Source organism: Mercenaria mercenaria, chromosome 1 (genome assembly GCF_021730395.1).
Source record: "Mercenaria mercenaria strain notata chromosome 1, MADL_Memer_1, whole genome shotgun sequence".
NCBI classification, from domain to species: Eukaryota; Metazoa; Mollusca; class Bivalvia; order Venerida; family Veneridae; genus Mercenaria; species Mercenaria mercenaria.
In genome coordinates, this window is record NC_069361.1 from 1,254,187 (window position 1) to 1,267,527 (window position 13,341).

The window sequence follows — 13,341 nt, forward strand, 5'->3', positions numbered from 1 at the left end:
TTTTCAATATATGAATAAGTATAATAAAAATCCTCGAAACAACATTTAATGCAGAATATACTGCCTAAAGACAGAACTAACGCTAAGGTCTAGAGGTTGGATTTACATGCAGATGGCAGGGATGTATATAACATGATTGATTTTAACAGGTTAGGGAGAGCATCTCCTTGGTACACTTGGTATGTATCAAACAAGCCCGAGGGGATGATCCATATCATCATTTTTCTTCTCGAAAAACCCGATTTCTTTTTACACATTTTGTTTAGATAACAACAGGGATTAGCGGACAATTTATCACACCATTGTATTATATACTTATGTGTTACAATTACTGATGTAAAAGACTGTAACAAAACTCTGACCATTTCATCAGCTATTAAATGTAATAAGAATAATCGCCGTAAATTGAATAAAGGATTCTTTTCATTCAATATCAGTCAAACAAAAGCAATTTGTGTGAATAAAGTAAACAATCACTAATACGAAATAACTGTTACTGACCAGGTGTAAGTCTTTGGCGTGCATAAAATCGTTACGGTACGAAAGAATAGGAATGAATGTAATCACGACTTCCGGAATTGGAATTTGGCTAAAATAAGATTAGAACCTTCGCGAATTTGAATTTCTGACCCTCCCGTCGCGAATTCATAAATGGTTAAACTAGAAAATGCTTTTGTAAAAAAGCGCATGTCTCCCCCAATGCAAAGTCCTATAGGCAAGAAGTCAATAGGGGTCAGGAGCAAAGTCAAAGAGACACTGATGGTTGGCTGCAATAGGGATCATCTGCTTGGCATGTCAAATCATCCCGCTAAATTTCAACACTCTTGGCCTAGTGGTTCTCAAGTCACTGTTCAGGCTTCTGTGACCTTGACCTTTGATCAAGTGACCTCAAAATAAATAGGGGTCATCTACTCTCCAAGTCCAATTATCCTATTAAGTTTCAACATTGTAGGTCAAGTGGTTCTCAACTTATTTTCAAAAAATGATTTTACATGAACAGGCCACTGTGGCCTTGACCTTTAATAGACTGACCCCAAAATCAATAGGGGTCATCTACTCTGCATGTTCAATCATCCTATGAAGTTTCAACATTCTGGGTCAAGTGGTTCTCAAGTTATTGATCGGAACTGGTTATCAATGTTCAGGCCCCTGTGACCTTGACCTTTAACGGAGTGACCCCAAAAACAATAGGGGTCATCTACTCTGCATGTTCAATCATCCTTTGAAGTTTCAACATTCTGGGTCGAGAGGTTCTCAAGTTATTGATCGGAACTGGTTATCAATGTTCAGGCCCCTGTGACCTTGACCTTTAGGCCATACCAAATTGATTAATAGTTCTTCGGAAAATTTTCAAAAAAAATTGGAGCGGGCGAGCGAAATTTTTATTTTATTTTTTTCTTCTCAATTTTGATTTTTTCAGAGGCGGGTAGATTTTACATGGAGCGAGCGGGCTTTTTTTATTTTTTTTCCCAGCTTGGACCCTTGAGGAGGCGGTTATGATTATACATGAAGTTAACATTTCTTTAGAAATAACACAGAAATCAAACATTTACAGTGTGGGTAACACAGTATATAGCTTTTCTATTATGTTTTAAAGACTACATGAATGATTTTGCAAATAAATTCTTGCAAAACCTCACTGAATCACTTTGGTTTTTTTAGTTATAATTTCTAAGGGATGAGTGTCTTATTTTTAATTTTGATTTTTCTACATTAATCTGAAGGCCTGCCTATTTAACGGCACAGCATGAGGAATATTTAAGACAAAACAGGCACATGTGTGGAATAACATTTCTTCTGAAGCACAGTTAGATGGCTTCGGCACATGAACAACTTTGTGCCCCTAGTGGAACTCCAACCCATAGAGGTGAAGGGAAGTAACAAACCACTTGACCAGTGAGACCAAACAGAGTTGGTCATACAGATGCTTCGGCATTGCTCGAATCCCTTTGGAATAATTTCTTAACAGATCAGGCTAGCTTATGTTTTTTTGTGGTGGAGATTCATTTCAGGCAAAAATGATAACAAGACTGACAAAGAATGATCCAAATATGGCCACCCTTAAAGTGTTATATGGCCACCCTTAAAGTGTTGTTTGTTTTGCTTTGACTGAACTAGAAATTTAGAGTTGGGGAGGTCTGTTTTTTCCAGTTTTTTTTTTCGTTCTATCAATTCACAGCCAAGTAATAGACAAACAGGCAAAATTGGGGTTACAAAAGGACAGATTTTATATCTACACTACTTATTTGGAAAGCTAAACAATTTTTAAATTGACTAAATGCGTTTCAATAGAATATCTGACTGCTGTACTAAAGAAGTTACGTTCAAAAAGATTTGGCCTAGACAATGTGATAGGTCCGTCAGGATCTGTGAACAAACATTTTTTTAAGATAGTAGTCGGCCTCAGCTTTGGGCTCTAGATATAACATACTGAACTAAACAACTGATAACAAATGGTTTGAAAACTATATCTGAACAATATTTCCAAATATTTTTAACTCCATCCCCGTGCACGTCTTACAAGTCGTGCTTCGTTCCTTTCACTGTATTGAACAAAAGTAGAACGTGCCTACTTCATTACCTACCGACACATCGAAGGCCATGTGTGGCACTAGCACAGACACTCCAGATTTAAAACAAATGATGAACAACACCATAATTCCTGACTTTTTGAGTTTTGGTCATCAGTAACATGTATTACGGATGCATGAAATCCGATCAATATCACTTTGACGCATTAAAACAGCGATAAAACCTGCTTTGCCGTTATTATTCCGGACCGCGTAATCGGGAAAAAAATTTTTTTTTCGGAGATTTTTATGTACGTGCGGGCGGGTGATTTTTTTTTTTTTCTCGGGAATGAAGTTATTGATGCGGTAGTTCCGACGAACGACATATCAATTTGGTATGGCCTTAACAGAGTGACCCCAAAATCATTAGGGGTCATTTACTCTGCATGAACAATCATCATATGAAGTTTCAACATTCTGGGTCGAGAGGTTCTCAAGTTATTGATTGGAAATGGTTTTCCATGTTCAGGCCCCTGTGGCCTTGACCATTAACAGAGTGACCCAAAATCATTAGGGGTCATCTACTCTGTATGACCAATCATCCTATGAAATTTCATCATTCTGGGTCAAGTGGTTCTCAAGTTACTGACCGGAAATGGTTTTCAATGTTCAGGCCCCTGTGACCTTGACCTTTCACAGAGTGACCCCAAAATCGTTAGGGGTCATCTACTCTGCATGACCAATCATCCTATTAAGTTTCAACATTCTGGGTCAAGTGGTTCTAAAGTTACTGACCGGAAATGGTTTTCAATGTTCAGGCCCCTGTGACCTTGACCTTTAATGGAGTGACCCCAAAATCAATAGGGGTCATCTACTCTGCATGTACAATCATCCTATGAAGTTTCAACGTTCTGGGTCAAGCGGTTCTCTAGTTATTGATCGGAAATGGTTTTCCATGTTCAGGCCCCTGTGACCTTGACCTTTGACAGAGTGACCCCAAAATCAATAGGGGTCATCTACTCTTCATGACCCATCATCCTATGAAGTTTCAACATTCTGGGTCATGTGGTTCTCAAGTTACTGACCGGAAATGGTTTTCAATGTTCGGGCCCCTGTGACCTTGACCTTTAATGGAGTGACCCCGAAATCGATAGGGGTCATCTACTTTGCATGTACAATCATCCTATGAAGTTTCAACATTCTGGGTCAAGTGGTTCTCTAGTTATTGATCGGAAATGGTTTTCAATGTTCGGGTCCCTGTGACCTTGACCTTTGACGGAGTGACCCCAAAAACAGTAGGGGTCGTCTACTCCAGCAGCCCTACAACCCTATGAAGTTTGAAGGTTCTAGGTCAAATGGTTCTCCAGTTATTGCTCGGAAATGAAGTGTGACGTACCGACGTACGGACGGACAGGGCAAAAACAATATGTCTCCTGGGGGAGACATAATAAAAACTGAAAACTTATTTACTTCTGTACAACTATATTTGAAGAGATGCAGTATAGATAACTGGTCATCAACAATGTTTTTTCTTGTCTGTGTCATATTTGATACCACTGTCATAATCAGTGAGAAATTGTCCACTCTAACCCATTTATGTCTTCACAGACAAAAAACCCTCTCTCATAAAAAATATATACAATTAAGCAAGCTATATCCACTATCTTTTTGCCTTGTTGCTATGGAAATGTTTCGTTTTACTTTTCACAGATTTAATTAAGGAAGCTAGATTATCGTCCTTTATAGTTTGTTTGTCCATTAATTTTGGTTTCTTCACTTGCTCATTCTCCTGACTGGACAAGCTCACTTTGTTTTTATCTCTTTTTCCACTCCTTTTTATCTTCTCTGTTATAATGGCCTCTGTCCCTTGTGTTTTACGATATTCTGGGGCTGAAGGGTCAATGTTGAATAAGTGTGATTCATACATGGCAGAAAATCTTGGATCTCTTACATTCATCTGTGAAGAGAAAAAACAGACTTTGTAATAAAAATAGTTTAACAAAATTTCATGAAAATCAGTTAAATAAATGTAGCCTGCAGTTTATAAAAACAATTTTAACCAATTTTACAGTTTTGAGCTTCATTTAGAAACATTATAACAAAACTTCATGTCAGATTAATACTGCCTGTAGTATGTCAACATGATTTGTCACTGAACTGACCTAGTTAACTGTTATTGGCCTCAGTTTGAAATTAATCTGAATTCCATTAAGACAGACACTGGACAATAGTGACCTAATTTTTACTGTATATGATCCAGATTAAAACTTTACTTAAGACTTTTAAAAAAAAATATTCTGATCATGTTTCATGAACATCATGTACTGCGAAATCATTAATATTCATGGGGGACTAATTTTCATGGATTTCGTGGTTGACTCAATCCACAAAATTTAATCCCAACGAACAAGTTAAATTCCCATTCATTTTATGTTCAAAAGTTGAAATCCACAAATTCATATCCCCACGAAATTGCCGTTTTGACCAAAACCACGAAATTTCATGCCAAAGAAATTTAATGATTTTACAGTAGTTTACTACTTTAAATTATAGAAAACTCTTGTTCACATGCAAGAGGCCAATATTTCTACTTGATCATCTTGAGACTTGGCAAGAATAAATGTGTATCTGTATCTGTATAATTTCTAGGATAGGTTAGTTTAGTTTTAAACAAGGTCAAATTGTTAAATCTTAGAAAAAAAACTTTCAATAATCCAGGAATATTGAAAGCTTTTTCTGAGATTCACTACATTATGACCAAACTTTATTAAGACTGAGCCTAAATTGTTTTCAATAAATTGTTGATGCCAGATGATGTACAACGCTAGACTCAGTGATTAGAATAGCTTACTGTAAGCACGTTGCACTCAGGTTACTTTTCTGTTGACTTTGAGGCCTTAAACACTAACCCTAAAACAACTTTAAGGATCACACAAATAAAACTGTCTAGGGTAATTACTTTGTTATAAATAGATGAACAACAAGGGGGTCATAATGACCCTATATCGTTCATCTGTTAAACTTGGTCTTGGAATCATCAAGATAAACATTCTGACCAAGTTTCATGAAGATAGGGTCATTAATATGGCTCACAGAATGTTAACAAGCTTATTCTTTGATCTGACCTGGTGACATAGATTTTGACCCCAAATGACTCAGATAAAAATTCATAGGATATTTCATGCAGACAAACATTCTGTCCAAGTTTCATGCACAAATGAACAAGTGTTAACAAGCTTTTCCTTTGATTTGACTGGGTGACCTAGTTTTTTACCCTATATGACCCAGTTTTGAACTTGGCCTAGGAATCATCAAGATAAACATTCTGACCAACATTCTGAGCTAAAAAGTTCATTCCAGAAGAATGTCACAAGGTGGAATAAGTTGACAATATTTCAAGCTGAAAGATGAAAAATTTCTCTTAAATACCTAATAAAAACAAATAGGCAAATGAGGACAAAGCTTTGGTATTCCCAAAATGTTCGTTTACCTGAAAGTCATCCTCCTCCAATTTATTTTTTTGCTCTTTCAATTTCTTCTTCTTTTTCTTCTTCCCATCTTCCTGCACGAGATCTCGGAGATTGAAATGTTTCTTGTTATCACCCTCATCCATCAACAGCAGTGATAATTCAGCCTGTATGAAAAAAACATTTGCCAATAATGTGTAACTTTGCTTTGAGCACACAGACACAATTCTATTCCTTTTGGCAAATTTTCCAGCTTTTTTTTAGTGAAGAAAGACCTTAGGTGCATTGTTTCAGGCATACAAAGGCATCCAGGTAGAACCACTGACTGCACAACATCCAGATCCCTTACTCAAAGGTCAAGGTCATACTCAAAAATCAAATGTCAACAGGTTTTTTTTCTTGTCCAGACTGTTTTTCCTGTTAGATTTTAGTGTTACTTACTTGGCATAAATAATCCCCAAAGCAAGAAAATATGTCATATGCAACTTCCAGATCCCTAGCTTAAAGGTCAAAGCAGCATTCAAAGGATACTAATATTAAGTCCCCGCCCACTTAGCTCAGCAGGGAGAGCGTTGGTCTAAGGATCTCCCCGTGCGGGGCGTATGTTCTCTGTGACGATTTGATAAAAGACATTGTGTCTGAAATCATTTATCCTCCACTTCTGATAATTCATGTGGGGAAGTTGGCAGTTACTTGCGGAGAACAGGTTTGTACTGGTACAGAATCCAGGAACATTTGTTAGGTTAAATGCTGCCGTTACATGACTGAAATACTGTTGAAAAACGGCGTTAAACCCAAAACAAACAAATAAACTAATATTAAATGGTAAAATTTTCCCACATAATGAGACAATATGTCATGCACAACACACAGACCCTTAAAAAAAGGTCAACTACATTATAAGTCAAATATTTTTGGTCATTTTTCTTGTCTAGTCTGTAATTATTACATCCATGCAAGAATATTTAAATAATTTGTATAAATATACAACTATTGGTGTATTCCTCACAATTACTTTACATTCATATAATGAAACATTTCATTAAATGCTCTTATAATTTCCCACCAATTTAAACAAGAGGGTCACTGACCCTAAAGCGCTCACTTAAAAGGCGTCAAGTGTGTTTGTATAATGTAATGATACACTAAGGAGTGTGGCCATTTCTGGACCTAGGGCAATAACTTGAACAATTAAAGTAGAGTCTTATATCATATTCAAATGTCAAGGCTCTAGCTTTATGGCTTCAGAGAAGATTTTATTTATGTCTATAATATATATATGTCACACTCAAAGAGGCATGGCCATTTCTGAACCTAGGGCCCTTTCAACAATTATGGTAGAAAGTCAAACCCTGATGTCAAATGCCAAATATCAAAGCTATAGCTATTATGAATTCAGAGGAGATTTTCAAAGTTCCTTATATATAAGCCTATAGTAAGTACATGTCACTCACTGGGGTGTGGACATTTTTTACCCTAAGGCAATAATTATTATTATGGTAGAGAGTAAAAAACCCTTATATCACATGCCAATTATCAAAGCTTTAGATATTATGGCTTCAGACAAGATTTTCAAAGTTTCTTAGATATAAGCATATAGTATATGAATGTCACACCAAGGAGCATGGCCATTTTTGACCCTAGGGCAATAATTTGAACAACTATGGAAGAGAGTCAAACCTTGACATAACATGCCAAATATCAAGGCTCTAGCCATTATGGATACAGAGTAGATTTTCAAAAGTTTCTTAAATATAAGCATAAAGTAAATACATCCCACACTTAGTGGTGTCGCCAATTCTCACCCTAGGGCAATAATTTGAACAATAACGGTAGACAGACAACCCCGATATCACAAGCCAAATATCAAGGCTCTAGCTGTTATCGTTTTAGAGAAGAGATTTTTAAAGTTTGAGAGCTGAAAAACTAATTTTAACCAGAGTGAACCAGACCCACTTTAACAACTTTGAAAGAGGGCCACCCAGAGATCATTTGTGTTGTTTCATCAAAATCCATTCAGTGGTTTTGTAGATGTCGTTTAAAGAAACTGATGAAGACGGACTTGATAGAGGGTCACACAAGGACCATTTGTGTAAAGTTATTTTAAAATGTGGCGAGCAGTTTCACACAAGATTTTTAAATTTTCCACTATATACATATAAGGGAAAGTGACCACGCCCCCTGGTAGCCATGTTTTTTAATGAATCAGAATAATATGAACAATCTTGGTAGAAGGTTACATAAGGACCATTTGTGTGAAATTATTTCAAAATTGGACCAGCGGTTTAGGGGGAGATGTCATTTGAAGATTTTTCTATTTCTAGCTCTGGCAGCCCCCATGTGCAACAAAGCGGAACTGTTTGAATAACTTTGGTAGAGGACCACCCAAGAAACACCCAGGCCAAGCTCCATCAAAATCCATTCAGTGGTTCTGGAGCAATATTGCTGACCACGGACACAGCGTAATAACAACAGCTCACCATGAGCACTTCCTGCCCAGGTGAGCTAAAAAGAAATGTTATTTATAGTTTTGTAAATATTAATAGATGTTTAAAGCTATCAACAACTGTAGATTTTCAGACATATTTCAGATAATTTATCACCTTCCAGAAGGGGACTCTACTGCATGGTAATACTTAATTATTCACTTGTTTCAGTAGGTTTTGACAACTAGGAAGTAATGTGTGAAGTTTTAATCCAACCCCTACAGTTGTTAATGAGGTACAGCTCAATAGTTGCACACAAAATTTTAACAAGATTTTCTGGGATATAAGGGCCATAATTTGAATAAAATTTGACCGGGAGTTATTCAAGATGGTCATTTCTGCAGGTTTTATGACTCAGTTTGATATGTGCAATGGTTTTTGAAATATGACCTTGCATTTAAAACTGTAAACAATATGTGATGATGGCAGTGATGCCTGTTTGAGTAGAACATTTCCTGATTACTCCAAACAGATGAGCTAAAAATGTTCACCCCCTTACCCTATCTTAAGTTTGGTGACAATAGGGACAGTCATTCTGAAGAAATAGTGAAATTTGCCTTGAAAGCAACATCAGCACAAGTACAAAAGCCATCTTAAATTCTTTGAATAGTATGAGGTAAAAATTGAAAATTTTCACGAATGCAAAACTAAGACAAACCTTCTCTTTGGCAGTTTCAGTATTTTCTTCTGTTTCTACTTTCTTTTTCTTCTTCTTTTTATCTGAAATAAGCATACCACAATGTCAAATCATGTATTACCAGACTAGATATCTCACTGCTGAGTAAGTCTAAGTGACCAAATAGTAAAGACAGCTGAATCACTTGCTGATCATCTTTCCTGGTTGATGATTTACCAGGAGCCAATCTCTTTCATACAAAAGGAAACCGTCTAACTGTGCAGCAGAAAGTCAGTAGTTCTATCTTGCTGTTTACCAAATCATAACTCTCAATTTGTTCTAGTCATTATACCACCTTAGTGGTCATTGTAACTTTTAATAAAAAATAATGCATTATATATGTATAACTCTGATAAAGGTCTAAGCCTTTTATTGAATCAGAACCTGTTTCCTATATGCTTGCTGAAATCACATCTTTCAGAAGACGGTTCATGTATATTAAAGGTACCTAATCAATAGACATTAACTTGAAATGAACAAGGCAGTCTGAAAGACAGCTAAATCCCCAGCCACTGCTATGGATAGTGAAAGGGTAAACCTTTGATTTTAGCTGTGACCTTGACCTTGAACTGACATCGCTGACTCATGAATTCTGCACAACGTCTTGATGAGGTGATCATTTGACCAAAATTTCATGAAAATCCTTCAAGGGGTTTAGGAGATACAGAGCTGAAACCTTTGACCTTCAGCTGTGACCTTGACCTTGAGTTGACATGGCTGACTCATGAGTTCTTGATGAGGTGATCATTTGAACCAAGTTTGATGAAAATCCTTCAAGGGGTTAAGGAGATACAGAGTGGACACCAAATGGAAGGCTCAAACCTTCGACCCTTAGTTGTGACCTTGACCTTGAGCTGGCATGGTTGACTCATAATTTCTGCACATCGTTCTGATGAGGTAATCATTTGACCCAAGTTTTATAAAATTCCTTCAAGGGGTTTAGGAGATATAGAGCGGACACGAAATGGAAGGCTCAAACATTTGACCTTCAGTTGTGACCTTGACCTTGAGCCAACATGGCTGACTCATAAGTTCTGCACATCGCCTTGATGAGGTGATCGTTTGACCCAAGTTTGATGAAAATCCTTCAAGGGGTTTAGGAGATATAGAGCGGACACAAAATGGAAGGCTCAAACCTTTGACCCTAAGTTGTGACCTTGACCTTGAGCCGGCATGACTGACTCATGGGTTCTGCACATCGTCTTGATGAGGTGATCATTTGACCCAAGTTTTATAAAATTTCTTCAAGGGGTTTAAGAGATATAGAGCGGACACAAAATGGAAGGCTCAAACCTTTGACCTGGAGTTGTGACCTTGACCTTGAGCCGGCATGGCTGACTCATGGGTTCTGCACATCGTCTTGATCAGGTGATCATTTGACCCAAGTTTTATAAAATTCCTTCAAGGGGTTTAGGAGATATAGAGAGGACACAAAATGGCAGGCTCAAACCTTTGACCTTGAGTTGTGACCTTGACCTTGAACCGACAATGCTGACTCATGGGTTCTGCACATCGTCTTGATGAGGTGATCATTTGACCCAAGTTTCATGAAAATCCTTCAAGGGGTTTAGGAGATATGGACCGGACACGATTTTGTTACGGACGGAAGGACGGACGGAAGGACGGACAGACGGACGGAAGGACGGACGCAGACCATTCCTATAATCCCTCCGCCACGGCGGGGGATTAATAAAAGTTAATGAATATTCTAATCAGTTTCAGAGTAAGTTAAGTTTGTTAGCTATCAGGTAGAATGTTTATCAAGTTCTAAGAAAGTTTTAATGCAAGTTGATTGCACAGTTGTAAACCATAAGCTTGTAATGTGTATTTTAAGTTTCATTGAATATTCCCATTGCAATGCCAGGAATGGCAACCCATGGGTAAAGCAATATTCAGTATAAGTTGTAGTTTAAAGAGAGCTATGTCCCAAAACTTAACCAAGAAATCTGATATTTTCTTAGTCCAAAAGGGGCCATAATTCTTGCAAAAAGCAGGATGGAGTTATGTTTCTTGCTGTGCAGAGTCAGCTTTTGATGGTGAACAAGTGTTGCAAGTTTCAAAGCAATAGCTTTAATAGTTTAAAAGAAAAGTTGACCTAAACATAAAACTTAACCAAGAAATCTAATATTTTCTAAGTCCAAAAGGGGTCATAATTCTTGCAAAAAGCAGGATAGAGTTATGTTTCTTGCTCTACAGAGTCAGCTTTTGATGGCGAACAAGTGTTGCAAGTTTTAAAGCAATAGCTTTGATAGTTTAAGAGAAAAGCTGACCTAAACATAAAACTTAACCAGGCAACACAGACGCAGACACCTATCAAGTGATGACAATAACCAATCATTTTTTTTCTTCAAAAAATCAGATGAGATAAAAATGTTTTTACTGTTATAGATGTTAAATGAATACAGTGAGTAGCCATACTACTTTGATGTCATGCCAGTATTGTAGGCACATGCAACCAGATATGATATATAAACAGTTACCATACATAAAATACAAAAGTCTAACCCTAACCCTAGTACAGGTATTAACTTAATATAACATCAGCAACTGTGACTGGAAACATTAAAAACTGTACTTTTCTTTTTCTTGTTAGAGGATTCCTCTGCCATAAATGCAGCCATGTCAGCATCTACTGGTACTTCATCATCACTGAATGCCTGCACATCACCATCAACTGGTTCCTGAAAATATACAAAATCATGTTGTTATGTAAGATGTAAAAATAAGATAATACAGCCAGGGGACCAACACTTAAACACAACTTTCCTCTATCTTTAAAATAGTACCTAAAACAAAACTGATGTGTTCTTCAATGCATGCATGCTTAGTTAATGTAGAATAATAGGAAGATCAGTTTGTAAACAATACACTATACATTAAAGATGACTAGTTAGAGTTTTCTATGTAAGTCAGATGTACAAGCAGTCCTCATATATAACTAACAGCTGTAGAAAATATCAAAGACAAAGATCAAATAGGAACATACATGTTCCAAAAACTCAGCCTCCCCTTCACTAACTCCTACACAGGGCTAATACTGACCTTCAAAACGTAATACCTAAATTCTTTAACCTAGAAAAAAGCCCTTTGGGACAGAGAAACAGCCCTCCTGCTACTACGACTGTGTATGGAAAAAGGCAGCTTTACATAGAGAATATTAGGTTACTGTCTTTCTTAACTTAAGTTTATCCACCGAGTTGGAGAAAGGTTTATCCACCTGAGGCTTGCCGAGGGTGATAAACCTTTCGGTGACGAGGTGGATAAACTTAAGTTAAGAAAGACAGTAACCTAATATTCTATTTATCCTGCAGCCAATAAAATCTGTGCATAATATACATTTTCTTAAAAAATGTTTTTCTATTACAAAAATAATCCAGATGTTCACTCACTTGTAAATTCCTATGCCCTTGACTGCTTGATCCAGTTACACATGATTTCTTACAATAAAACATTATTTCGTACCTCATACTTTGCCTTCTGAAGTTCTGTGTATTATAAATCATCGGTGCTAACAGGGCATTCGTGTACAAAACAAGCAGAATGGTTTTGACTCGGATAAAATACAGCTGAAAACCACGCTTGAGATGAATTCAAATGCCCGCAGTCTATATCTTATATTTACTCCGTTTCCGTACAAGAGGATGTGAGATAAATGAAACTCCTTCCACCATGAATGATTTAGATCCAATAATTTCAATAAACGACTGCTCAAATCTGGTTATTTGTGTAAATTTTTAACTAAAATGAGTGAACACCAAAATACACAAAGTCAAGGTTGATTCACCAAGACTTTAAAAACCGTCACCATACCATTCTGTATCAAGGTTTACTTTGGTAGACAACCAATTTTTATTTTTATTTTTACAGTGGCTGTCCTCGTAAAATGATAAAATGTTTTAGCTTTGTACTCTTGGCCCAGTTTACACTGCCTATAGTACATATACAGTCGAAACTCGGTATCTCAAACTCGCTTACCACGAAATTCCGCTTAAGTCGAAGAAATTTTCAAGTCCCGTCAAATTTCCTTCTTTATATATGTAATTCAACTCCGGTTACGTCAAAATTTGACTTACCGGGACTTCGGATGTGTCGAAAGGGATTTTCAGTCCCGTCAATAAATTTAAGTGCATTGTAAACTCGGTAAGTCGAAGTGAGAAAAATATGCGATAAAATTTCGCACATGTCATTGTAAATGTGGTTGG

At 36.9% G+C, this 13,341-nt stretch overlaps 1 protein-coding gene across 1 annotated transcript in view; it reads right to left on the reverse strand.

Moving 5' to 3' along the window:
- Nucleotides 1–401: 401 nt before the first annotated feature.
- LOC123524835 (ESF1 homolog) overlaps nucleotides 402–13,341 on the reverse strand; it is a 47,219-nt gene continuing 34,279 nt past the window's right edge. Inside the window, exons 11-14 of the mRNA XM_053537737.1 lie at nucleotides 11,715–11,820; nucleotides 9,122–9,183; nucleotides 6,001–6,144; nucleotides 402–4,467 (exon numbers count right to left, since the gene is read on the reverse strand). Coding sequence (XP_053393712.1) covers nucleotides 4,171–4,467; nucleotides 6,001–6,144; nucleotides 9,122–9,183; nucleotides 11,715–11,820 — 609 coding nt within the window. The 3' untranslated portion in view covers nucleotides 402–4,170. The remainder of the gene's footprint in view (nucleotides 4,468–6,000; nucleotides 6,145–9,121; nucleotides 9,184–11,714; nucleotides 11,821–13,341) is intronic.